Source organism: Saccopteryx leptura, chromosome 1 (assembly GCF_036850995.1).
Source record: "Saccopteryx leptura isolate mSacLep1 chromosome 1, mSacLep1_pri_phased_curated, whole genome shotgun sequence".
Lineage (NCBI taxonomy): Eukaryota > Metazoa > Chordata > Mammalia > Chiroptera > Emballonuridae > Saccopteryx > Saccopteryx leptura.
The window spans coordinates 377,476,985-377,504,002 of NC_089503.1; the positions used below are offsets into that span (position 1 = coordinate 377,476,985).

The 27,018-nt window shown below is 40.6% G+C and overlaps 1 protein-coding gene, 1 non-coding gene and 1 pseudogene across 6 annotated transcripts in view; all 3 read right to left on the reverse strand.

Moving 5' to 3' along the window:
* Positions 1–27,018, reverse strand: part of UBR2 (ubiquitin protein ligase E3 component n-recognin 2) — a 110,152-nt gene that overhangs the window by 24,098 nt on the left and 59,036 nt on the right. For 3 of the 5 annotated variants that reach the window (XM_066359407.1, XM_066359405.1, XM_066359406.1), the window contains exons 16-32: positions 25,184–25,245; positions 24,464–24,574; positions 22,713–22,778; positions 20,340–20,462; positions 20,138–20,201; positions 18,731–18,855; positions 16,736–16,788; positions 15,598–15,700; positions 14,734–14,782; positions 14,171–14,325; positions 13,107–13,209; positions 8,533–8,642; positions 8,343–8,423; positions 7,019–7,197; positions 6,342–6,541; positions 3,341–3,434; positions 2,165–2,326 (exon numbers count right to left, since the gene is read on the reverse strand). In XM_066359407.1, the coding sequence (XP_066215504.1) occupies positions 2,165–2,326; positions 3,341–3,434; positions 6,342–6,541; positions 7,019–7,197; positions 8,343–8,423; positions 8,533–8,642; positions 13,107–13,209; positions 14,171–14,325; positions 14,734–14,782; positions 15,598–15,700; positions 16,736–16,788; positions 18,731–18,855; positions 20,138–20,201; positions 20,340–20,462; positions 22,713–22,778; positions 24,464–24,574; positions 25,184–25,245 (1,840 nt within the window). Of the gene's footprint in view, positions 1–718; positions 802–2,164; positions 2,327–3,340; positions 3,435–6,341; positions 6,542–7,018; positions 7,198–8,342; positions 8,424–8,532; positions 8,643–13,106; positions 13,210–14,170; positions 14,326–14,733; positions 14,783–15,597; positions 15,701–16,735; positions 16,789–18,730; positions 18,856–20,137; positions 20,202–20,339; positions 20,463–22,712; positions 22,779–24,463; positions 24,575–25,183; positions 25,246–27,018 lie in introns of those variants that run through there. The other 2 variants (XM_066359408.1, XM_066359409.1) reach the window with 2 other exon arrangements.
* On the reverse strand, positions 17,499–17,653 carry LOC136390044 (U1 spliceosomal RNA; annotated as a pseudogene).
* Positions 22,141–22,283, reverse strand: LOC136389950 (small nucleolar RNA SNORA79). The gene has a single exon (XR_010748492.1). It is a non-coding gene; the product is annotated as a small nucleolar RNA SNORA79 (small nucleolar RNA).

The following is a 27,018-nucleotide window of genomic DNA, read 5'->3' on the forward strand; positions in this document are numbered from 1 at the left end:
ACAGGTTATATTTTTGTCCCCATTTTACAGATGAGGAAACTGAGGATTAGAGCTATGTAACTTGACTAGGCCATACAAGGAACTGATTTGGCATTCACATACAGTTATATCAGATTTCAAAGTCGGTTTCTTCATGACTATGTGATAACTGGCTCTTAAGGAAAAAATATAAAACCTAGACTATAAAAGTGAGGTGAAATCCAACAAGGGTGTTCTTCTTCCTTCTATGCAGTGAATTCTTAATCTAAAAATGATTAATTTATCAGTTCAAATGCAGATAGGTCAATTCCATGATATTCTTTTGTGATTAAAAAGCATAAGCTTATACCAAATCTAACAATATTTAAAGAACATTTTGTGGTAGAATAAATTAAGACACCAAAATTTGAACTTCTATAATTAAAGAGAAAAAAAAATTACTTTGTTTTAAACTGAATCCAAATAGCACAGAAGTTAACAATTAATTCATATTCGTAAAACTTAAATTACTATTTGTGCATGTAAAGTAGATAAAATAATTCTTTTTCTTAATTGATTTTTTTTAAGGTGGAGGAGAGAGAAAAACATCAATCTGTTTTGTTCTACTCAATTATTTTTTTTAATTCAGTGAGAAGAGGGGAGGCAGACAGACTCCCACATGTGCCACAACCGGGATCCACCCAGAAAGCCAACTAGGGGCGATGCTCTGCCCAATTGGGGCGCTGCTCCATTGCTCAGCAAATGAGCTCTTCTCGGTACCTGAGGCAGAGGCCATAAAAGCATCCTCAGCACCTGGGGCCAACTGTTCCAATCGAGCCATAGCTGCAGGAGGGGGGGAGGAAGAAGGGAAGGAGAGAGAGAAGCGAGAGGGGGAGAAGTAGAGAAATAGATGGGTGCTTCTCCTGTGTGCCCTAACTGGAAATCAAAACTGGGACATTCATATGCCGGGCTGACATGCTTAACACTGAGCCAACCAACCAGGGACTCGTCATTTTTTTTTTTATATTTCAGTTTTAGAGAGCAAGAGGAGAGTTGAGAAACATCAACTCACAGTTGCTTCACTTTAGTTGTTCATTGATTGCTTCTCATACGTGCCTTGACCAGGGGTCTCTAGCTGAGCCAGTGACCCCATGCACAAGCCAGTGACCCCCGAGATCATGTCGATGATCCCATGCTCAAGCCAGCAACCCTGCGCGCAAGTTGGTGAGCCAGTGCTTAAGCCAGTGACCTTGGTGCCTTGAACTGGGGACCTCAGCGTTTGGAGTCAATGCTCCATCTACTGTGTCACTACTGGTCAGGCACTGTTCCATTCATTATGCACTCATTGGTTGGTTCTTGTATATGCCCTGACCAGATACTGAACCCGGTCATATTACGAACTAAATGCTCTAACCCACTGTATTATACCTAGCCAGTGCCTAGATACCACAATTCTAAACTGAGAAATGCAAATCGGATTTAAACAGTAGACAGTAACAAATTCACATTTTGAAATGTTAAACCTATTAACTAGAAGCATTCCCCAAAATTATGAAATGACAAAACTTTCCATTTTAAATACACCCACAGATTTTCATTGTTTTGGTGTAATCCCTGAAGCTATTATTAGCCAGGAGTTTGCAAAAAATTACATTTAATTGTTAGAATAGTCGATAAAGTCAGTTAGAGCTGCTGCTCTCTCCCCTATCAAATTACTGAGCATCTCTTGAAAAGTATGAGGGAGATATTTCTAGGAGAGATCCTAGAAATAAAGGCAGTTTTCAAGAATACAGAGGAATTTCTATCTTCTATAGTATATTTTATAGGTAAAGAAGAAACCACTAAATTTTGGCCTGGCCTGACCTGTGGTGGCGCAGTAGATAAAGCATCGACCTGGAACACTGAGACTGCAGGTTCGAAACCCTGGGCTTGCCTGGTCAAGGCACATACAGGAGTTGATGCCTCCTGTTCCTTCCCCCCTTCTCTCTTTCTCTCTCCTCTCTCTCTAAAAATGAATAAATAAACATCTAAAAAAAACCCAAGCAAAACCAAAATATTTTACAGGCCTGTAAGAAATGACTAAAACGTTTGGAATGTATCTGGAAAGCATTATACAATTAGAGAGAGTGACTTCCTCACAACCCTGTTTATTATTTCATTATCTTCAAGGGCAGCTGTTGGAGAAGGGTTCACGAGCACGGCGTACCTGCTACAGGCGCTCCGCGGCGGCAGCAGCAGAGGGATGACAGTGTTGCTCAAGCACTCACAGAGGGGGCACAGGAACTCGCCGTTCTCCACGTCGTAGCTCGTATGTAAGCGCAGTCGCTGCTGCCTCCGCTGTTCTTTAGCTTGAACGGAATCAAAATACCTTCACAATTAGAAAACACGAGGCATCAAAAACGGTAAGTTTGTTCAATGAGAGCCATAAGCTTCAACATTCTAAGCAATCTGTTTACACAAATAATCCACAAATTAAAATATTAAAATGAACAAAATTATTTTTAACACTGTTACTTTATTTTTTGAGTTGCTTTAATGATCAAAATGGGCTCTAAGAGTTCTACAACAGCACAATAAAAACAATACTGTCTTTCAAAGAAGCAGCCACAAAGCAGCGAACTTGGTTCCAGTGTGCTCTGGTCACTGCCGGGCGGTGGCTACTCGCCAGAGCAAGGTCATGGGAACTCCGTAGGCGCAGTGCCAGGACAGCGGGGTTGGTTTGCTGGTTTTACAGAAGCAAAGAAAGACCGAGGCAGAGTAAGTCTGAGGTTATCCCAGCTTATCTCAGAAGCCAGGGGATCTCAGGAAGTAAAGGCAAGAACTAACACCTCCAGAATCCAGAGCTGTCCCCCTCAAAAGACATTACCCTCCAGGGTTTATCTCACTAAAAATCATCTTTATCCAGTTTGTTAGTCAATACATATCGCCACATTAAAAAATAATATTTGATATGCTATGAAATTTCTGTCATTCCTTTACATATATAACAAAGCAAATCAATTTTTTTTAAAGTTTATTTTTTAAGTTTTTTTTTATTTTTATTTATTCATTTTAGAGGAGAGAGAGAGAGAGAGAGAGAGAGAGAGAGAGAGAGAGAAGGAAGGAGCAGGAAGCATCAACTCCCATATGTGCCTTGACCAGGCAAGCCCAGGGTTTCGAACCGGCAACCTCAGCATTTCCAGGTCGACGCTTTATCCACTGCGCCACCACAGGTCAGGCAGCAAATCAATTTTAATTGTTACTTATTAGGTAGTGATATGGGGTTTTTCTTTAACATCTGTAGTTCTTTCTCCCTTTTTCTAGAATGGAATGTCCTTTATATATGAATTCAATTTTGAGCCTTCAAATAAGCTTCTCTTGACTAATATAAAGATGATCTTACCTTTGCCAACAATGGGCATGCATGATGTGGCCACAGCTACCAGTGTGTGTTCCGCAAGACAGATCAGGGTGCATGAATAGTGGGTCATATGTTTCTACGTTACAAAACAAGAAACAAAGCATTTAATTTTCCTATGACAAACGTGAAAATTTAAATTGTGAAATCCTTTTTATTTTTTTAAGCGAGAGAGAGGAAGAGAGAGAGGGATGGAGGAAGAGAGATGAGAAGCATCAACTTGTAGTTGCAGCCACTTTAGTTGTCAGTGATTGCCTTCTCATATGTGCCATGACTGGGGGACTCCAGCTGAGCCAGTGACTCCTTGTTCAAACCAGTAACCTTGGGCTCAGGCCAGAGACCTCTGGGCTCAAGCCTGCGACCCATGCTCAAGCTGGTGAACCCGTGCTCTGGCTGGATGAGCCTGCACTCAAGTCAGCGACCTTGTGGTTTTGAACCTGGGTCCTCCACATCTCAAGTCACTGCTCTACCCACTGTGCCAGCACCTGGGTCAGGCTAAATTGTGAAATCCTTGACACCTGACCTGTGGTGGCGCAGTGAATAAAGCGTTGACCTGGAATGCTTGCCCGGTCAAGGCACACACAGAGAAGCAACTATGAATTGATGCTTCCTGCTCTTCCCACTCCCTGCTTTTCTCTCTCCTTTCTCTAAAATCAATAAATAAAAATCTTTAAAAATAAAATTAAATTTAAAAAAGAACTAATGGGTACTGTGGGTTTGCCATATGCCGGCCACTTCAAAAAAAAAAAAAAGAGAGAGAGAGAGAGAGACTTGGATAAGGGCTTGTAAACTTGAAATGAAATGCTAGTTTATTCCTTTCCTCTGAGATAGCAGTCACTTGTGCAAGACCCTGGATTATTTAGAAAAAAGCAGGACCCTCTAACTTTCATCACCTGAAGCAAATAAAATACCCCTCAATTGTTAACCAAAATTGGAATTCTGTATTTAAGTACATCTGATCTTTTGAACATATCAAAATCTCAGCACTGAGACTCCCACTCCCTCCAAAAGCCCTGAGCTCAGTAAAAGGGATATTCTTCACCCAGCTGCCTTTCATACTTTCAGGGGAGCTGAATCTCAGTGATCTCTGGCAAACAGATGTGTTGTCAGCAATGGGGCGCCCCCTAGAGGAGATTCTGCTTAACATCACCACGCAGAGAAGAACCCCAGTCAATGTCCGGAGTTAAAGAGGCAGCCAAGTATCCAGGACAGCACCCAGGCCAGAGGTCGGGAAAGGGGCTCGGTTGCGGCTCTGGTACTATTTTTTTCTAGTCACAGGAGATGGAAAATAAAGATGCTCATAAGATGGGTGCCTGGTTTATTTTGGTGTTTTTTTAGTTCTTTGTATAAATTAGTATGATCTTAGAAATTCTATAACATTCTAGAAAGAATTACTCAAGTTTCAATTTGCTTTATATAACAGTGAAACTATCACAGCATAAAGAAAATATGCTTACAGGCAGCCAAAAATTTTTCTTCATAAAATAACCAACTAAATAAACTTAGTGACTTTACCTTTGACCTGAAATGAAATGATAAATCGTCCAGTTCAAATGACCACTTTATAAGACGAAAACAGGTCAATCTTTCCTAACTAGGTGCCTGAGAGCCACACTGTGCCGCTGTTCCTTACGGAGAGAAGGCAAGCTTACTAGTGGGGTTTCAAACCTCCTTTGAACCCTACAATGTGAAAGACACTACTAAATAAGTACTCTGGAAATCCCACGAACAGTTCCTATTCCCAAGCAGTTTACTGGTATTGTGAGGCGTGTGCACAAACAACTGAGAGCAGAGACATAAAGGTGTCTGTCTGTGGTGGACATGGGAACGTGCAGCCTAGATGCCCCTGTAGGAATGAATTATTTACCCCTCAATAACTGGAAAATGGGCCCTGGCCGGTTGGCTCAGCAGTAGAGCACCAGCCCAGTATGTGGAAGTCCCGGGTTCAATTCCTGGTCAGGGCACACAGGAGAAGTGCCCATCTGCTTCTCCACCCTTCCCCCTCTCCTTCCTCGCTATCTCTCTCTCCCTCTCCCGCAGCCAAGGCTCCAATGGGGCAACGCTGGCCCGGGCGCTGAGGACGGCTCCATGGCCTCCACCGCAAGACACTAGAGTGGCTCTGGCTGCAACAGAGCAATACCCCCTTGTGGGCATGTCAGGTGGATCCTGGTCGGGCACATGTGGGAGTCTGTCTGACTGCCTCCCCACTTCTAACTTCAGAAAAAGACAAAAAAAATAAAACAACCAAGAACCGGGAAGACACTCAACTGTCATTCCTCTTTAAGGGACGACTGCCTTGCTTAAGGTCACACCTCTTTTCAGAGGTCCGCCACAACCAGTCACTGATCAGTCTCTAGGTACAAACACCCAGCCCCCTAACCCCAACTCAGGACACTCTGAAGCACTCCCATGGGGCTAGCTGAGAGCTACTGGGGACCTCTTAATCATTCCCTTGCCTAAACCTGCTTCCTTCTTCTCTGTCCCACACATATCAATGCCATGGCTCTCCCTACTATATGTCCTACACAGGAATCTCTATCTCAAGAAGCTGCTTTCTGGGGAATGCTATCTGAGATATTTTCACTACTCTAAGTCAGAATTTGGCTCAGGGATTAGGTAACACACAATTGTTCTCAGGAAAGCACACTTTGGATCTGCTCATGAGACAACTATTGTTGTTTCAGTGTGTCAACTGATTGACAAATGTGCTGGAAATGGGAGACTGTTCAGTAGCAAAGCATGTTAATGTCATATCACAAAGAAAAGCTTTTCTCTGAACCCCTGCTATTCACCAAATATGTAATTGAGAAACAATCCTTAGACTTCTGCAATGTCTCCACATCTGTCAAAGGAGAAATTTCTGCCCAAGTTATCTAAGACACCATCAAGTCCATGGAGCTATTAGAGTAATAAATGTCTCTACGTCACCACCCACACTAAGTGGCAGGCACTACTAAAAGGAGGAGAGGATCATGCTATGACTTACCTGGATCCTGAATGACTTTACTTCTGTTTTTTGATAACACAGTGGATCTTTGAACAAAAGCTGCTAGGACCATGGCCTTGCTTTCCACCTTCACCTCTTGCTCCTCTTGACACAATATACAGGTAACAAACTGTCTTTGTTTAGGGACCTGAGTTTGTGCCGGGCCCAATGCTGTAAGAGTCGTATCTGAAACCATAGGGCTGCAATGAAAGGTTATGAGTATAATTAATGAGCCTAAGAAGTTCCTACACAACATAAAACAGTGATTGCCAGGTATGCACATGTTCAACACGTGTGGTTTCAATGACTGCCAGAATCTCTATGTATCAAACCTTCCCCCTTTAATCCTCACAGCACTATGGTGTGCAGCCAGAAGCCACCTGCTCAGTTACCTGAGCCCAGTGTACTCGTTCTTTTATGAATGCCAAGGGTCTTCTGTATAACATTTTAGACAGACACATGAATTATCTTATCTACAGAGACACACTCATAAACACATACTAAAAACTCATTTTTCTAAGATAAATTCCTCTAACTGAAGGCTGCAAAATTTACCTTTCAATCTTCTCAGTTACTTTAGGATTAAAAGTGTACTTACAAGGAAAAAAAATCAAACTCTGCCCCAGCTGAGACTCAACGGTCAGGAGATGAGCAGGTTTGAGTTTGAGAATGCTCACCTGTGATCGAGGACCGCAGCGTTGGAGGCGTCCAGCCCCAGCGTCTGCTGGAAGAGCTCCTTGTTCTCGTCGATGAAGTGCCGCTGCATCTCGGACATCTGCGCCATGATCTTCTCTCTGCGCAGGCGTGCGATCTCCGCTTTCCGCTTCCTCTCCGCTTTGTCTTTGTCTCGCGAACTCTGAAATTATGCTTCATTCAATTAGACCATTAAATGCTAAATGCACTGTTTCCCCCCCCAAAGCAGGTATCTTCATTATATAAGGTCTACCGGAAAGTTCTGTCCGTTTTTGGAATAAAACAAAATACAAATTTTTCTTACCGCCAATAAACTTTATTAAATAATATAATTGCCATTATTATTAATGATTTCTTGCCAGCGTGAGGGCAATTTGTATATCCCATTTTTGAAAAATTTTTTATCTTTTGATGCGAAAAATTGAACCAGTGCTTGTTTGATATCTTCATTTTTGAATTTTTTGCCCCTCAAAAAATTTTGTAAGGACAAAAACAAGTGATAGTTGGAGGGTGTTAAGTCCGGGGAATATGGTGGATGCAACAGACATGCTTCTGTAGCATTTCTTCCTTGTTGAAATTCGTAAAAATTACAGTGGCGAAAATGAACTTTATCAGTAGCCATGGGTACACTATCGCTTCACACATAAGACTAACGTGAATCAACTTTGTTTTAATTAATTTGCTACGTCAGTATGTATACATTAAGTGATAAATATAGAGAGGCACACATGTGCCAAATAAACGTTCTTACATGTCGAAACTTGTTGTGACAGAAACGAACAGAACTTTCCGGTAGACCTTATAAATACTAATTAGAAACTGTTCTTCATTCTTACTTTTCTAAACAAAAGATTTCTTTTTTTTTTTTTTAAATAAATTTTTATTAATGGTAATGGGATGACATTAATAAATCAGGGTACATATATTCAAAGAAAACATGTCTAGGTTATTTTGTCATTAAATTATGTTGCATACCCCTCGCCCAAAGTCAGATTGTCCTTCGCCACCCTCTATCTAGTTCTCTGTGCCCCTCCCCCTCCCCCTAACTCTCCCCCTGTCCTCCCTCCCCCCACCCCTGGTAACCACCACACTCTACTAAACAAAAGATTTCTTAAACTAAATTGTTAAAAAAAAAAAAAAAAGGCAGACCAAAAGAACTGCTGTAACTAATACAGATAAACAAGTAGCAGAGCATTGCTGAGAATGAAAATATTTGCTAATAACTTATTGCAGATAAACTCATACAGTGAACTTGCACAGTTTATCAGTGTTACCACGCTAAGTGTTACCACACTCTACTTCTAATACCTCCTCCATTACGGTGCCTTCTGTTTCCGCCACAGGGCTGGTGGATGAGCTCTCCCTCATTTTCTTAATGGCATTAAAAGTCTACAAAAAAAGTGCATCAGTTATTCCAAAGCTATGAAACATTTTCAAATTTTAAAGTTAAATACTTAATGATTCCTGCAAAAAGCAAGAGCAACGCAGGCAATTTTACCTTTAATATCCACCTAATCATATCCTTGTGGACTTCCAGGTAGGGAGCGTTCTGCAGTGTCTCCAGCATGGCTAGTATGCTAGGAGAGTTGTTTGGGGCTTCACCAGGTTCTAGGGTAGAACAAATAAAAGGTGTGATAACAACAGTTAACACTTTGTAGAGCTTATTACTATGCACAAGATAAATGAAATTGCTTATAACATTTACTTAATCACTTGATTACTGCTCTATGTATTGGAATTTTAGTACTTTTTTTTTTTGTATTTTTCTGAAGTGAGAAGGTGAGGGGGAGGTGGGGGCAGACAGACACACTCCCACATGCCCCTGACCAGGATCCACCCGGCATGCCCACCAGGGGGTGATGCTCTGCCCATCTGGGCCTTTGCTCTGCTGCAATAGGAGCCATTCTAGCACCTGAGGCAGAGGCCATGGAGCCATCCTCAACACTGGGACAACTTTGCTCCAATGGAGCCTTGGCTGCGAGAGGGGGAGAGAGAGAGAGAGAGAGAGAAAGGAGAGGGGGAAGGGTGGAGAAGCAGATGGGCACTTCCCCTGTATGCCTTGGCCGGGATTTGAATCCAGGACTTCCACACGCCAGGCCGACGCTCTACCGCTGAGCCAACCAGCTAGGGCCTCAGTACTTCTTTAGGAGGTGATATATTTGTACTTTACCAATAACAACTAGAATGCTTTAATTTTTCAAAACTGACATCTTATACCAAATGATTATTTTAATATAGTCTCTAGCAAAACTAAATAAAAGCCCAGCTAAAAAGTCTACCTGAGATTCTATAAGTCTAAGAAAATGAATTAGGATCATCCTTTGTGCTTAAATATACCTACTTGCTTTGACCTTTTCTTTAATAAGATCTAAATTATTAAAAAAAAAAAATCTTCCTCTAGAAATTACTTATTTGAGGAAAAGACAAAAAAATCAAGTCCATATTCTTTGTGTGTGTGTGTGTGTGTGACAGAGACAGAGAGAAAGACAGAGAGAGGGACAGATAGGGACAGACAGGAAGGGAGAAAGATGAGAAGCATCAATTCTTTGTTGCAGCACCTTAGTTGTTCATTGATTGCTTTCTCATATGTGCCTTGACTGGGGGGCTATAGTAGACCGAGAGACCCCTTGTTCAAGCCAGCGACCCTGGGCTCAAGCTGGTAAACATTGCTCAAATCAGATGCCCCCGCGCTCAAGTTGGCAACCTCAGGGTTTAGAATCTGGGTCCTCTTGCGTCCCAGTCCGACGCTCTATCCACTGCACCACCGCCTGGTCAGGCTCAAGTCCATATTCTTAAGAGTACATTAGCTAATTTAGTTTTATAATAAGAAATGTCCAATTGCTTTTTTTTTAATTTTATTTATTGATTTGAGGTATAGAGAGACACACACAGGAACACTGATGTATTCCTGTATATGCCCTGACCAAGGATAGAACCAGTAACCTCTATGCTTCAGAACCATGCTCTACCCACTGAACTATCTGGCCAGGAACAATTAGTGATTTTCTTGATTTAGGTGTTACCATTCTATTTTGTGTGTGTGTGTGTGTGTGTGTGACAGAGACAGAGAGAGAGAGACAAAGAGAGGAACAGACAGACTGGAAGGGAGAGAGATGAGAAGCATCAATTCTTTGTTGTGGCACCTTAGTTGTTCATTGATTGTTTTCTCATATGTGCCTTGACCGGGGGACTACAGCAGACTGAGTACTAACCCCTTGCTCTAGCCAGTGACCTTGGGTTTAAGCTGAGCTTTGCTCAAACCAGATGAGCCCGTGCTCAAACTGGCGACCTTGGGGTTTCGAACCTGTGTCCTTTGTGTCCCAGTCCGACTCTCTATCCACTGTGTTACCGCCTGGTCAGGCTTAAGTGTTACCATTCTAGCAAAATGTTTCTCTTTCCTAAAAAAAGGAGATTAAACTATGTAATCTTTAATATTTTTTCCAGATCTAAAATTCTGTGGCTATGGATTAGAGATCTGACTTTATTTTGTTAATTAAAAAATTTTTTTTTTAAAGTGAGAGGAGGGGGAGACAGTGAGACAGACTCCTGGATGTACCCTGACTGGGATCCACCCAGCAACTCCCATCTTCAGCTGATGTCAAATCAACTGAACTACTTTTAGCACCTGAGGCTGACACTCTAACCAATCAAGCCACTGGCTGTGGGAAGGGAAGAGGGAGAGAAAGGGGAGAGGAAGGGGAAAAGAAAGGGGAGAAGCAGATGGTCACTTCTTTTGTATGCCCTGGCCGGAAATTGAACCCAGGATGTCCACAAGCTGGGCCAATGCTCTATCTACTGAGCCAACTGGCCAGGGCAGGGCTCTGACTTTAAGTAGCATGTTGTAATTATTTAAAATGTTTAAAGAGAAATACTGAGGAATGTCAAGAGAAAATAATAATTTTTGAAAGAAAGGAAGGAAGAGCGAGAGAACCCAAGATTGTCTTGTATTAAGTGAATAAGATTTGGGAGGTTTGCCCTGGCTGGATAGCTCGGTTGGTTCAAGCGTAGTCCTGAAATGTGAGTTCTATCCCCGGCCAGGGCACATAAAGAAAGAGATCAATGTTTCTGTCTCTCTTCCACTCTCTAAAATCAATCAATCAATTTAAAATTAGGGAGTTTCCTGTGTTATTATCCTAAAGTAAAAGTGATAATGAAGGCAAAAGACAGTGTTATTTTACAGGAAGAAATACTGGCAGAAAAGAGTAGGGAAAGGCTGACACCTAAGAATACAGTTATTAGTGAAGGAGGCAATGTCCCCTCTTCCTCCCACTGAACTGGCTGAGGACAAGGGAAAGTCTAGCAGCACACGGGGACTGTCCTGCCCACGCTGCAGCAGAACCTAGTATTCTGTCATCTCTTAGGAAGAAACGGCAGAGAACCTGACACTGACCCAAGTTACAGAAACAATCCCCTTCGCCATCAGAGAATGCATGAGCTCCTACTTTACAATGTCAGCATTTAAATACCTCAGCAAATGGCTGATGCTGGTCTGGGGCAGGAAAGGACAAAATGAGCCTGGGACAGTCACCTCTGTACCTGAAAGCAATGTGGTACTGAAACACTAACGGGCTGGGTCACCTGGACAAAGAAGGCAGCTGAACATACTCCCCCTCACCAACACTGGTACAGTTTGAGCATCAAAAGGAATGCTGATTACAACAGATTCTAAAACAACCCATGAGTAATATTAAAATAAAGACAACCCTAAGCAAAAAGATCACAGTTGCCACCACTGCAGGTAACTGTCAGATCAACTGCTTATTCTGAAAAATATAAAGAGAAAGTTTCTTTTTAGAGGCAAAATATTATGATGTCTGAAACAAAGGGTTCAAAACTGTATGCAAATGTAAAAGCAAATATAGCAAAATACTGAGTCTAGGTGGTAGGTATATGAATATTTACTGTACAACTCAACTTTCTGTTTGATGTTTTCAAATAAAAAGCTAAACAAAAAACTCCCTGGCTTTTTAAAAAAGTCACATTACTTTATATAAAATGGTAATTAATCCCCTATAGTTACTCTTCTTATTTTCAATATGTTTTTATAAGGTAACATCAACAATTTAGAGTGAAATTCTTTTTAAAAATTTTTTTATTTTTTTACAGAGACAGAGAGAGTCAGAGAGAGGGATAGATAGGGACAGACAGACAGGAACGGAGAGAGATAAGAAGCATCAATCACCAGTTTTTCCTTGACACCTTAGTTGTTCATTGATTGATTTCTCATATGTGCCTTGACCGAGGGGCTACAGCAGACCGAGTAACCCCTTGCTCAAGCCAGCGACCTTGGGTCCAAGCTGGTGATCTTTGCTCAAACTAGATGAGCCCTCACTCAAGCTGGCGACCTCGGGGTCGCGAACCTGGGTCCTTGGCATCCCAGTCTGACACTCTATCCATTGCGCCACCACCTGGTCAGGCTAGAGTGAAATTCTGATAGCATATGTTGTGTTTTTAAAAGTGTATCTTGGCCTGTCATGGTGCAGTGGATAGAGCATCAACCTGGAATGCTGAGGTCACCGGTTCAATAACATAGGCTTTTCTGGTCAAGGCACATTCAACAAGCAACCAATGAACAATCAAAGTGAAGCAACTATGAGTTGGTATTTCTCATCCAGCTCCCCTCTGTAAAAATCAATAAATCTTTTTTTTAATTTCATTTATTGTGTTTACATAGATTCTAGTGTCGCCCCGATAGCATCTCCCCTCCCTCCCCCGTATTCCCCTCAACATCTCCCTTGGCCCCTCACGAACGCTCCCCCTCCTTCCCTTCAGGTTTAATTTCGTTCCTCAGTTCACATTGTTCCTTGGCAGAGATTTGGATTCAATATGACCTATTTAGAACCTATGTGATCACTCCTGGCCAAATAGCTCAGTTGGTTAGAGCATCATCCCAAAGCACAGAGGCTGATGTTCGGGTTTCTCTGTCTCCTTTCCTCTCACTAAAATCAATAAAAATTAAAAAAATAATAACATATTAAAAAAAGAACCTATGTGATCAAATAAAAGAGGCTATATTATATATTTAAAACCACTGCTATTTTGAGTTAATTCAGTAAAAAAATGTATACATACTTGATATTTTCTGAGTGAAGGTAAATGTTACTACATGTTCTTCCATGACATTCTCCAAATGCTGTTTTTCTTCTTGTAGTGCCATTCCAATTAAATGTAACACCTCAAATAAACACATTTTATAACTTTTAGTAAAATAAAAATCATGTACATATTTTTATCAGAAATAATAAAAATAAATTCAATATTAAAAAAGATAAATCAAACTATTATAGAATAAATGCAATAAAAACAATTCAAAGTGTTCATTTTTATTACATTCAAACTTTATGGTTCATTTTGTAATAAAGCAAGGAAACAATTCCTATTTCAGCTAGGAAGAAAATTCAATTGCAAATTCTTAGGATAAGTTAAAGTTATTACCAGATGTGACCAGCAATTCATGTAACACATAATTTTTAGTTTTATTCTTTCTCTACAGTATAGTCTTTAAAAATCTTCTAAGAATCAATGACCAAGTGATTAAAGCTGCAAACATCTATCATGTAATTATCTAGTCTATAATACTACCTAGTTTAATTTGTTTCTATGAACTGAAAATCTCAATCATCTCAGAAAGAGACATACTTTTATCTCTAATGTCACATAATTTATAAGGATAGTCACAGTTCAGCGTATCTCAAAAAATTCCTTAACAGACTTCTAACAGAACATATAACCACACTGAATCTATTTGCATTTTTACTGCTCCTATCCTGCTTTCCAGTTTTTGTAAAAGATATGCGTGTGGTGTCTCTGTATTTCTCCTACACATAGGGCTACTGTGCTTGTCAGACGTGGAAAAGCAAGGTTAGCCTGAACGACACACAGTGAATGTCTTATTAGGACCAAACAGTGAGAGGCAGTTGGCCAACAGGATCCAGATAATCACAACCAATGTGGTATAAAATAAATCTGTCAGGCTTGTATTTTATTGTCAGACACACAAAAAGTAGGAATAATAAATATACTATATTCAAATTAAGGTAACATTGCATTTGTCCTAAGTTTTCTGTGTACAGATCATGACAAAAGGATTTTGGCTTTTACTACAAAACATGTAAATATAACTGGCTTAAACCTACCCTCTGCAGCATGGACTCTGACCAGGCGTGTCCATTATGTTCCACAGCCCACTGCAGTATTGTTCTCATGATGTACAACATGACCTCTGACTGCAAAATGTTCACCAGGCTTGCAAACAGAGGGCAGAATGGAGGCGGGACTGGAGGTGGAAGTGCTGAAAAGAAAGTTATTACCTGTATTTGTTTCTTTGGTAGAACATTCTGAAAAAACGAGCTCTTTTTAAGATACTTTTGACAGTCTTCACCCAAAGAATATTTATTAACATCACACTATATTTTACCTTCTTAAAGTCAAATGCATTAAAAACTGCTTCATAAATAGCAGCAGTACAAAGGAAAGCCTTTCTTTTCCCTATGTCTTAAAATCTGAGATAAAAACCCCATGAACCCGGAGATGACTCAGTCTAGACTATTTCTGTATCAGCATCTTTATTAGCCATTTGAATGTTCACACAGAAAGCTTACATTTAAATCTTCCACTTCACAAGGATAAACATCACTGTCAACAGGAACAATGTGTAATAATAGACTGACATGAGATTTTTTGGAAAGATTAAAAATACCTGTATCTTCTTTATTTTGTCTTTTCAATTTCCGTTGAGCTTCCTCTGCCTAATGAAAAGGAAAGTAATTTGGACAGGAATTAGTAATTCAAAATAACCCACAATCTGAAACTACTGACAGTTTCGTCACATTATCTTCTGATTTTAGATTTTTATCCTTAGTTTTGTAACCCGCCCTCCCCCAAATCAATATATCAAGGTTGATCCCTCCTCCCGTCAATGGGTTGTTTTGCTTTAAAATGAAGCAAAAACTACTATAATAATGTGTTTGCCTTTTAAACCCGTTGCAATAACTTCGCTGAAATAGTAACACATTAGTAAAACTTTTCTTAAAATGAAGCAAAAACATGTACAAACCAAAAACTTATTTAGGTTTGAGCTCTATGACTCATCAAAAACTAAAAAGCTTCACGTTAAACTTTTGCTTAATGTCAATTATTGAAAAAAAGTACTTTGAGTAGATTGCTAAAATACAAAATTTAGCTAGCTAAGAATGATCAGGAAAATTCCTAAATCCCTATGGAAAAGCACAATTCTGAAATGAGTGTAAAATAAGCTAACTGATTACAACACAGGTTAATAATTTGTCTTAAAAAGCACATAAAATACAATTATGCATGTGAGCATGTATATAATCATGGAGATCTTATATATCTATGCACAGAAATGGGGGGTCCTTAAAAGCCTAGGTGGTATTATTATAGATAACCTGTATTTTCTTCTTTATATTTGTTTATATCTTCCAACTTTCCTACAAGAATGTATCCTTTTTCAATTTGTGAGAAGTAATAAATGTTGTTTAGACTACAGCAACAATAAAAAATACCAACCCAACCCCCACACATTTTTAATTTTCCCAGTTACCTTGGACTGCTCTGCCCTTGAAAAGTGATAGAAATACAAATTGAACTCTTTGGCACACTCTGGTTTCAGTTCATACATGCCTCTTCCTGTTAATCCAGGTTTCCTGTGGAAAAAAGAAGGTCCTTAGAATATTATTACTAAAGTCATACATAATTAATGAGAGACAGTCTTAGATAAGAGAATAAAAAACAGAACCCTCGTGTATTACTGGTGACTGTAAGCAGGTTCTGGTTTCTTTCTTTCTTTTTTTTAGAGAGAGTGCAGAAGGGAGGAGAGAGGCATCAACTCATAGTTGTTTTTTATTGATTGCTCCTCACACATGCCTTAACTGGGAGTGGGGGAGGGGCTCAAGCTGAGCCAGAGACCCTTTGCTCAAGCCAGCAACCTTTGGGATCAAGCCAGTGATCATGGGATCATGTAGATGATCCGGTGCTCAAGCCGGCGACCCTGTGCTCAAACTGGCAAGTCTGCATTCAAGCCGATGGGCCCGCACTCAGACAATGACCGTGGGGTTTTGAACAGGGACCTCAGCTTCCCAGGTCGATGCTCTATCCATGTGCCACCACTGGTCAGGCTAAAGAATATTTTCTATATACTTTTTCTATCATTTCTTTAAAAGCACATACAGTCTTTATAATGAACAAGAATAAAGACATTGCCATTAGGTTGGGGAGCAAAGAAAAAGCAGGATCAAGACACTGTCTCAACAACCTTAAGGGGACAGACTAGCTCACTGACTGGGCGACATACTGGCCACCAGAGAAGGCAGCATTCAGGGGCCAACCCACAGCTTAGGTGGCACGTTCGAATAGTAAAAAGAAAACAACTTTAAGAAAGCTTAATGCATTTCCTTAGGTCAGCTCCTCAGGCTAATTTTAATTATTTGAAACTATCAGCTATAAACACCTATTCCAAATACAATGAAAATCCCTATAAAGCCATTTTATGTTGCTGAGCACAGGGCTAGATTTTAAAAGTGAAAGTCAGTGAGAAATATAGTTCAGAATTATAGATGTGAAAATGAAAATGTTACTCCTTGAAAGCAACAATTTCCTTCTCAGTTCCAGCAAAGGAAACACTCGAAGAAAAATGAGTGTATAAAAAAAATTAAACTTGAGAAAACAGAACGTAAACTCACTTGAAATGGGCAACTGCTTCAATGACAGTCTCCATGCCGGTCTCCTTGTTCTCCTAGCAGTACAGGAAATAAGTAAGCGCGCTTCATGCTAGTGACAGCTGCCAGCGCCCTGAGCACTGGCTTCTCTCATTAGCCTCACACAGCAATCCTATGGTGCAGACATACTACTACCCCCATCTACAGATGAGGACTCGAGTAAACATGATTAATATACCACTAGGGAAACTTATTTCAGAGTGATGTAATTAAAAAGTCATTACCATAGGGAATTAAGGTGACAGCTTTCCAAAGCAATTAAATGAAAACAAAGTACACATCACATTTAAACAAAATTTATGTAAGATACTGTGATATTCTGTAAAATATTTACACTAATTTCTTATCTACTTTCAGTAAAACAGTATTTCCTAAATCATATCCCATTCGTGATAAGATATTAATAGGAATTCTATGCATAAAGAACTTTTTGATCAAAAACTGTTTGGTAAATATAGTTGCTATCTATTTACACACGGCATACCACTTTTAAAATGCGGTTTTAAATTTTATTCTTCCTTATTCTAAAGTCTAAGTGAAAATGTAACTGCTTCCTCATCAAATTCAGGATTCATTTCCTGCATTAAAAAGTACAACTAATTTTTACCCTGATATTTAGTGATATTAAGGAATCATTAATTTTTTTTTCCGGTGTGGTAATGGCATATAGGTTTTCCTAAAAGTCCTATCTTTTAGAACAGTTTCTTAACCACGGTATTTTTCTGTAGGGGAGGGAGTGAATGCAGTCTCCCCCTACAAATTATGCAGTCGAGTTCCCCATATTTTGGGAAATCGCAGGGGTCAGCACAGTGGAGTGCAATGGATAAACCTTGCCTGGAAAACCACCTTCGTGATCACAGTATCTCTTCTGCCAGGTATTAACCTTGGTGCTTTGACCTTTGGGCCAGCTAAATCCTTGTTCTAGGGGTGTGGGGGTCTGTCCTGTGTATTGTGCAATGTGGAACAGTAGCCCCGGCCTCTGCTCAACAGAAGCCTGTAGCAGCACCACACACCCTGCCCTGAGAGCCAATGTCCCCTGGGGGGGCAAAATCGTCCCTGGTTAGGAACCACTGTTTTAGGTATGTCTGTCCAGTTCTATTCACAGATCAAATGGCAACTCTACCAAGTAAGCCAGTGCAGGTGCAGTGATGAGAGGCTGGCCATCGATGGAACAAGACCGGCCGGCCGTCTGTTGGAGCTGGTGCTGGGTTCTGCATGTTTCCTATTTCTACAGATGTTTACAATTTTCATAATACAAGGTCTAAAAGAAGTATTGCTATGTAACAATATAGGTTCAAATCCTAGAAGAATGAATACTAAGGTTGAAAGTTTTGATTTATGTTTCAAATTCAGGAAAACATTTGAAGACTCAATGAAAATCAAGTCCTTTCCCAACTGGAAGTTTTGGGTTTCTAGAAAGACTCATGGCCAAAAAATAGGCAGCTGAGTATTTAAGATCCTGGTAGGAAAACTCATCACTATTAACCCAAGAAAGCCCAGGGGAATATTATTTTATATTCACTAAAATGAAGGAGGTGGCTCAATTAGGACCGTCTGGAAGCTTCAGGAGAAAAAGATTCTGGAAAACTACTCAACACAGCTGAGTAGATGTTTCTTACTCCCTTCCTCAAAATATTCTAACCACGGCAAATTTGTACTAACGACTGTAACAATCCCTATAATACATGAACTCAGTTCCAAGGGCTAGGCTTACTTTTATTCAGCGACTTACCTCTTTCAAAGCTTCACTGTGAAAGAGTCTATTCCTATGCTGCTTTCCACTCCCAGTCCCCAGCATTCTCCTTTTCTAATTATTTCTAATAAGAGTGACTAGTTATACATGTCCTCGAACTGTAGTTTTTACAACTGCGAAAAAGGTACATAGAAGTAAATCTATATACAATATGACTGACAGGAAAAGATTGCTATAATTTTCTTTTAAGAAATATAGGTACTTACATCTTCAGGTAAAGATTTTACCAATTCACTATGAGCCATCGGTTTGATGCTCAACTGGTGGATGATCTCGCGCTTAATTTCATCTGTGGCGCTCACCTGTCCAACTCCAGGACTATATCTCTCTCCTGTCAACAATGAGAAAGTATACTCACACACACATTTAACATAAACACAATACTTATGTGCGATGTACCTACAATTCACACAACACAATAGATTTTTCTTTCTGCACAATGGAAAAGCCATGACAGATCGGACACGCTAGGGGAGAGTGAGGAGCTCCTAAGCACACTCTGAGTCTCAGGAACAATCGGCGAGTGCAGGCTTTAGAGCAGGGGTCCCCAAACTTTTTACATAGGGGGCCAGTTCTCTGTCCCTCAGACTGTTGGAGGGCCGGAGTATAAAAAAAACTATGAACAAATCCCTATGCATACTGCACATGTCTTATTTTTAAGTAAAAAAACAAAACGGGAACAAATACAATATTTAAAATAAAGAACAAGTAAATTTACATCAACAAACTGACCAGTATTTCAATGGGAACTATGCTCCTCTCACTGACCACCAATGAAACAGGTGCCCCTTCCAGAAGTGCGGTGGGGGCCGGATAAATGGCCTCAGGGGGCCGCAGTTTGGGGACCCCTGCTTTAGAGAGTGGCCAGAGAACTTTGGTTGCAATTTTGAAAGAAGGTGAGATCAGAAGGTGAGAAGGGATTAGCTGTCGTAAAGATGTGGTACAGCAGTAGTTGTACCAGCCATCTAGGGAATTGCTTTCATGCCATCTGCCACAGGGGAGGAGAGTCTTCCTATGTCCTTCTCTTTATTGGCAAATGAGCTAAAAGGAGGTCACCTTCCTTCACTGGCATCACCCCTTGACAGCTGCCAGGAGTCTCTGCTCTCTGGACTGTACAGAATCTGAAACAGCAGGGAAGGTGGGAGAAGGTAAAGGAGAAAAGAATAGGAAAGATGGAGGCGAAAGGACTGAAAATATAGGCAATACAGTATCTGCATCGTATTGCCATAGGTCTCCATTAACTTGGAATTATTATGTCTGAAGTCAATGTAACACTGTGCACCACAAAACCATCGAGGGAAATATAGCTAAGATATAAAGTAAGAGTAAACAGCTCCTAGCCATCCTATTCTTGCTAGCTAAATTCTCCTGTTCCCCCTATTCCTCCCAAAACAGATTCTTCCAGTTTCTTTGGCTTCAGCAGCCATACTCTTCCCTTTTCCAAAAGCAGTCCAGTGCTGTTCTTCTCCACAGGACAGTAACCAGAGGGGAAAAAACTCTCCTTCTCCTGAAACTGACAGCCACTCAAACAAAAGAAACATAGTTCGGAAATTCTGAACTGTTTCCACAAAAGCCCATCTAATTTACAAGCATCTCAGAGAATCCAAACTTACCAACCAGCATAATAATGAGGTACAGCATTTCCTCTATGAGAGTATTGTTTTGCTGAACTACATCCTGTAGCAAGTGGTGGGGGGATAAAGTTCAGAGATAAGAGTACAGACACTGTATTATTTCAGATGATTAACACAACCCCCCCAAAACGAAAGCTGCTTCTTTAATGACGTGCTGAGGTGGCAGGAGACACGCCCTTACCTTATGCGTAAGCTCAGAATTCACTCTTTTCCCACAGTCCGGAGAACTGAAAATCTGATCAAGTTCAAAGCGGCTGAGCATTATCATCAGGAAATGATTTGGATCCATCATGGAGACACCTGTCTTTTTTTTTTTTTTTTTCAGATGAAGGAAAAGAGGAAGGTCAAAAGAACTACTAAATAATTAATGAGAGATATTTTGGTTTGCGCAGGATAAAGCAATCCCAATAAATGTGGAAACCCACTGAGCCCCAACCCCTACTTGTGGTAGTCTAAGAGTGGACAGGAATCTAAGCTGGTCAACAAAACAAAGCAAACCCATAAATCCACAGTCAGAACAAAATAGCTTCTATGTTACTTTTTCTTTTAATGCTTTGAATTCATTGTATCCCTCTGAATTCGATTCTAAAGTTTTACCTCAGGATTCTCTTATCACTCTGGTGTACAGACTTGGAGAGAAATGTGGTATGCCAATTAACCTTTTAGTATAGTATTTTTTATATATATCATATTAAATTCATCAAAAACTCAAACTAATTTTTGGTAATAAATTCTACACTGAGGCAACAGCTTTTAAATATTGGTTTTAATTCTCCTTTAATTCCACATGTATAAATTCTAAATCAATTTGGATTTTAATTTATTTTGAACTAATTTTTGAATTTCCATTTTGTAACTTTAAAAATAATTTTGAAATTCATTCAGCAATAATACAGAAAAATGACCATGTGAAAAGCACTGAGCTATGAAAAAAGGACAAAAAAAAGGAATAAGATACAGTTACCACGGTTTAGTGCAGGGGTGGTCAACCTTTTTATACCTACCGCCCACTTTTGTATCTCTGTAAGTAGTAACATTTTCTAACCGCCCACTGGCTCCACAGTAATGGTGATTTATAAAGTAGGGAAGTCACTTTACTTTATAAAATTTATAAAGCAGTTACAGCAAGTTAAAGCATATAATAATAACTTACCAAGTACTTTATGTCAGATTTTCGCTAAGTTTGGCAGAATAAATCTTTATAAAACAACTTACTATAGTTAAATCTATCTTTTTATTTATACTTTGGTTGCTCCGCTACCGCCCACCATGAAAGCTGGAATGCCCCCTAGTGGGCGGTAGGGACCAGGTTGACTACCACTGGGTTAGTGGAAGGGATGGAAAGTAAACAGGGAAGCACAATGTGGAGTTGTTATGCTACAGTGGGGATGAGCACCACGCCACAGGCCCTCCTGAAAGGGAAATCTAGCCATGGTGTGTGTGTGGCAGGAGGGCTTCCTGAGAAAGTGACAATAAAATAGCAATAAAACATGCAGGATAATAAGTTACTGGTAAATGGAAAAAGAAAGACGTAGGGTGGGCACTCTAGGAAGCAGAAGAATAAATAAATGTGCAGAGTTTAAGACTTAAGAGATATCATGGCAAAGAGAATTTTAACAGAGTTAAGTATCTGGGGTCTTGGAAATCAGTAAGGGGTTGGGTCGTTAGCCAGAGGACAATGGAGAAAGGATGGCTTTCAGATTTCTTACTTTAACAACTGTATAGACTGATGAACAATTCACCAAGGTGGGAAACCCAAGATAGGAAGAAGGTATGGTGGAAGGAAGAGGAGTTATATTTGGAATACGTTAATGTTCACCTAAAACATGTCCTGAAAATCTAGATGGAATGTTCAATAGCCTGTTAGCTGTAAGTCTGTGCTCAGTAGATAGGGCTAGGCTGCAGTTACAGATTCGGGTTCTATGGAATTAACAAGAAGAAGAACACTCCCCATACCTTTAAGTTTAATGCTTTTTTCCCCTTAGTGTTTGATTCCGCAAATTTCAGAGAATGAACAGATAATCCCATTACCCTAACATTCTCTGAGTGAAGAAAATCAATTTTACTGTATGATGACTTAAAATCCCAGTGCCAGGCCTGAAGGCAACAGGAGGAACAGTCATCAAATCAATGCTGTTAAATTCATTACCTGAAGGCCCTGGCCGGTTGGCTCAGCAGTAGAGCGTCGGCCTGGCGTGTGGGGGACCCGGGTTCGATTCCCGGCCAGGGCACATAGGAGAGGCGCCCATTTGCTTCTCCACCCCCACCCCCTCCTTCCTCTCTGTCTCTCTCTTCCCCTCCCGCAGCCAAGGCTCCATTGGAGCGGAGATGGCCCGGGCGCTGGGGATGGCTCCTTGGCCTCTGCCCCAGGCGCTGGAGTGGCTCTGGTCGCGGCAGAGCATCGCCCCCTGGTGGGCAGAGTGTCGCCCCTGGTGGACGTGCCGGGTGGATCCCGGTTGGGCGCATGCGGGAGTCTGTCTGACTGTCTCTCCCCGTTTCCAGCTTCAGAAAAATACAAAAAAAAAAAAAAAAAAAAAAAAAAAAAATTCATTACCTGAAGCATTATTATATCTTTGTCAAACATTTCACGTCTACATTTCACATTATGGTAGTAATAAATCTGCAAAAAAAAAGATACTATTGAGTAAATAGGTTTTTGTTTGTGGAGCTCCCTCCTCTCCTCACATCCCAGAAGAACACGTGGGTTTTGGACAAGTGCACGTGCACAAACAATGTGGTTTCCCATAATTAATACTATCTTTTTTTCTCCTCCTTTTTCTTTTTTGGTGCAAAAGGAAAGAGGTGCATTCAGGTGCTGCAACCTGGGAGAATGGTGAACTCCCATCTCAAAGCCCCTTCGGTTTAAGCCCGAGGTTCTCACAGGGATAGGGAAGGGAGGGTTTTGTCCTATCCAATTAGCTTGCTAGCTTTTGGTGCTCCATCCCTCCCCTCCCCTTCTCTCCCCTCCCCTCCCTTCCCTCCCTCCCTCCTCTCCTTCCTCCCTCCTTCCCTTCCTTCTATTCTTTTTCCTGCCATTTAAAAAAATATATTTAGATATTAAATTTAATGAGGTGACATTGATCAGGAAGAGTACACAGGTTTCAAGTAATTAATATTTATTTATTTATTCACTTTAGAAAGGGGAGAGAGGGAGAGTGAGAGAGGGAGAAAGAGCAAGAGAGAGAGAAGGGGGAGGAATAGGAAGCATCAACTCCCATATGGGCCCTGACCAGGCGAGCCCAGAGTTCTGAACCGGCGACCTCGGTGTTCCGGGCTGATGCTTCATCCACTGCACCACCACAGGGCAGGCATTAATAATCGTCTTAATAAAGATTAATTAATCAGAAATTTTCAGATCTCAGCAGTCACTCTATGGTTCACATTTTGCATCCAAATTTCTAGGTTGCTCAAAAAAGCTGTTTCCATTGGGGAAAAGCCTATACCAAGCCTTGGTGAGGTTTAAAAATTAAAACCTTGCCCTGGCTGAATAGCTCAGCTGGTTAGAGCATGATTTGGAAGCTCAAAGGTTGCCCGTTTGATCTCTGGTCAGATCATATACAGAAATTGATCAATGTTTTTGTCTCTCTCTCTCTCTCTCTCTCTCTCTTCCTTCCTCTTCCTCTAAAATCAATAAAATAAATTAACTAATAAAAAAATTTAAAACCTCAATTTCAGAGCTTAATAATATATTAACAGAACTTTTATCTTTTAACCCAATTTAAGTAGATAAAATTTGAATTTTTAATTTTTTTAAAATATTCAACTTGGGCCGGACTAGGCAGTATCACAATGGATAGAGCATCGACCTGGGATGCTGAGGACCCAGGTTCGAAACCCCAAGGTCACCAGCTTGAGTGCGGGGTTGCCGACTTGAGTGAAGGATCAGAGACATGACTCCATGGTTGCTGTCTTGAGCAAGGGGTCACTGACTCAGATGGAGCCCCCCATCAAGGCACAAATGAGAAGTAATCAATCAACAACTGAAGTGCCACAACTATAAGCTGATGCTTCTCATCTCCCTCCCTTCTTGTCTGTCCTGTCCTTCTCTTCTTGCTAAAAATAAATAAATAAATAAATAAATATCCAATTTGGTTCTAAAAATGACTGCAAGTAAAGAATCGAGGAAATTAAGTTCATTTCTGCCTTGGTATTATTTCTTGACAAAGTATGGATAGAATTTCTGATAAACAGTTTTGGTTTAACATTTTCTCAAATAATTTTAACATAGGTACTCAACTTTCAATGACTAAGTACAGTGAAAATTACATCCTTCACAGAAGCCAAAGAACTGAAAAAGACGCTTACCTGGTTTACGAGAGAGAAGCCATTCCGTCTCCACATCCCTGCATGTACTTGGGCGCATAGAACGAGACACCTCAGAGGGTGCTCTATCAACACGGGGGGGCTGAGTTCACTCTGTGTGCACAAAACAAACACACAACTCTCAGCTCTATACAAAGATTATCTGATAGAGATGGAAGCTTCAAATAAAACACAAGTAAAATAATTTCAATGGACGTTTATATAATTGTTAATTTTATATCAACTTGGGTAGGCCACAGTACTCAGTTTTTGATTAAGATCAGTCTAGTAGATGTGATCAATATTTAAATCAGTAGTTTTCAAATAAAGCAGATTATTCTCCATAACAGGGCTGGGCCTCATCCAATTAGCTGAAGGCCTTAAAAGAGAAGAGGGAGGTCCCCTAAGCAATGAAGAAGTTCTGCTTCCAGACTGCTTCTGGACCACCGACTGTGATACCAGCTTTCCTCGCTCTCTGGCCGTGCCTGGCAGGCAGCCCTGTGGGCATATTTCAGACTTGCCAGGCCTCATAACTGGGCGAACAATTCCTAAAATAAATCAATCTCTGTCTCTTCCTCTCGCCACACACAAACATATTTGTGCGTGTACGCGCTCACACACACACACACTCACTCTCTCTCTTTATTGGTTTTGTTTCTCTGGAGAACCCTGACTAATAAACATAATACAGAGGCATTTACCTTTAAAGTTAGTACTACTTACTAGAGGTAGGAGCTCTGGAAATTTATAAGCCACTTCACTTTTGCTTAACAATACATGCAAACCTGCATGGAAGAACAAATAAAAATGTATTTTACAAGTGAAAATATTTAGAAAAAAAACAACCCTAAATATTACTCAAGTTTAACTTCTTTTTCTCTTTGAAAACCTATCACACTACAAATATTAATATAAAATGAATTGCATCCATAAATAAAGCTTTATTCTCATGAACCTCTGTCTCAATGGCACACTTAGAACTAGAACCTTAACTTTATTTATTTATTTATTTTTATTCAGAGAGAGGAAGGGAGGCAGAGACAGGCGCCCTAACGAGGATCCACTCAGTAAGCCCACTAGGGAGCGATGCTCTGCCCATCTGGAGCGTTGCTCTGTTGCTCAGCAACTGAGTTCTTCTTAGCACCTGAGGTGGAGGCCATGGAGCCATCCTCAGTACCTGGAACCAACTTGCTCCAATCAAGCCATGGCTACAGGAGGGGAAGAGAGAGAAAGAGGGAAAGGGGGAGGGAGAGGGAGAGAGGGAGAGAGAGAAAAAGAGAGAGAGAGAGAGAAGCAAGAGGGGGAGTAGTGGAGAAGCAGATGGGTACTTCTGTGTGCCCTGACCAGGAATCAAACCCAGGACATTCATATGCCAGGCCGATGCTCTATCACTGAGCAAATGGCCAGGGATGAGCCTTAACTTCTAGTTTAGGATCAAAGCCTCTTTAGTTCCTAAATGCAAAGAGCTCTTTCATAGCTCAACTTCAGACAATTCTGTTAACTAAGAATTAAGTGTCTTGTAATTATATTGTCTAAATCAGGGGTAGAAGTCAACCTTTTTATACCTACCGCCCACTTTTGTATCTGTTAGTAGTAACTTTTCTAACCGCCCACTGGTTCCACAGTAATGGTGATTTATAAAGTAGGGAAGTAATGCCTAACCAGGCGGTGGCGCAGTGGATGGAGCATCGGACTGGGATGCGGAGAACCCAGGTTCGAGACTCCGAGGTCACCAGCTTGAGCGCGGGCTCATCTGGTTTGAGCAAAAGCCCACCAGCTTGAACCCAGGGTCGCTGGCTCCAGCAAGGGGTTACTCAGTCTGCTGAAGGCCTGCGGTCAAGGCACGTATGAGAGGGCAGTCAATGAACAACTAAGGTGTTGCAATGTGCAATGAAAAACTAATGATTGATGCTTCTCATCTCTCTCCATTCCTATCTGTCTGTCCCTGTCTGTCCCTCTCTCTGACTCACTCTCTGTCTCTGTAAAAAATAAATAAAAAACAAAAGTAGGGAAGTAACTTTACTTTATAAAATTTATAAAGCACAGTTACAGAAAGTTAAAGCATATAATAATACTTTACGTCAGATTTTCGCTAAGTTTGGCAGAATAAATCTTTATAAAACAACTTACTATAGTTAAATCTATCTTTTTATTTATACTTTGGTTGCTTCGCTACCACCCACCAGAAAGCTGGAATGCCCACTAGTGGGCGGTAGGGACCAGGTTGACTACCACTGGTCTAAACAGAGGATGTTTTTTACAATCTTATTAATAAATGTGGCCACGTGGTCAAGCCTGGTTTGAGGCTTTCCTCATCCAAGACTTACATTAGCAATCCTATTCTAATAATTTTATCTAGCATTTGCCACTCAAGCTCCATTAGCACATATTCTAAGTTGTTTTTGAACTGTTCTATGTATTTTTACTTAGTTCTCCAAATAGATTATAAGCATTCAGGCTAAGGCTCATCAAGCAGTGAGACAACGCTCCCAAATGATCCCCGAGAAGAGCTGAGGGAGGTTAACGAGGTCGCCGGAAATTGGTACATTTTCAGAGCA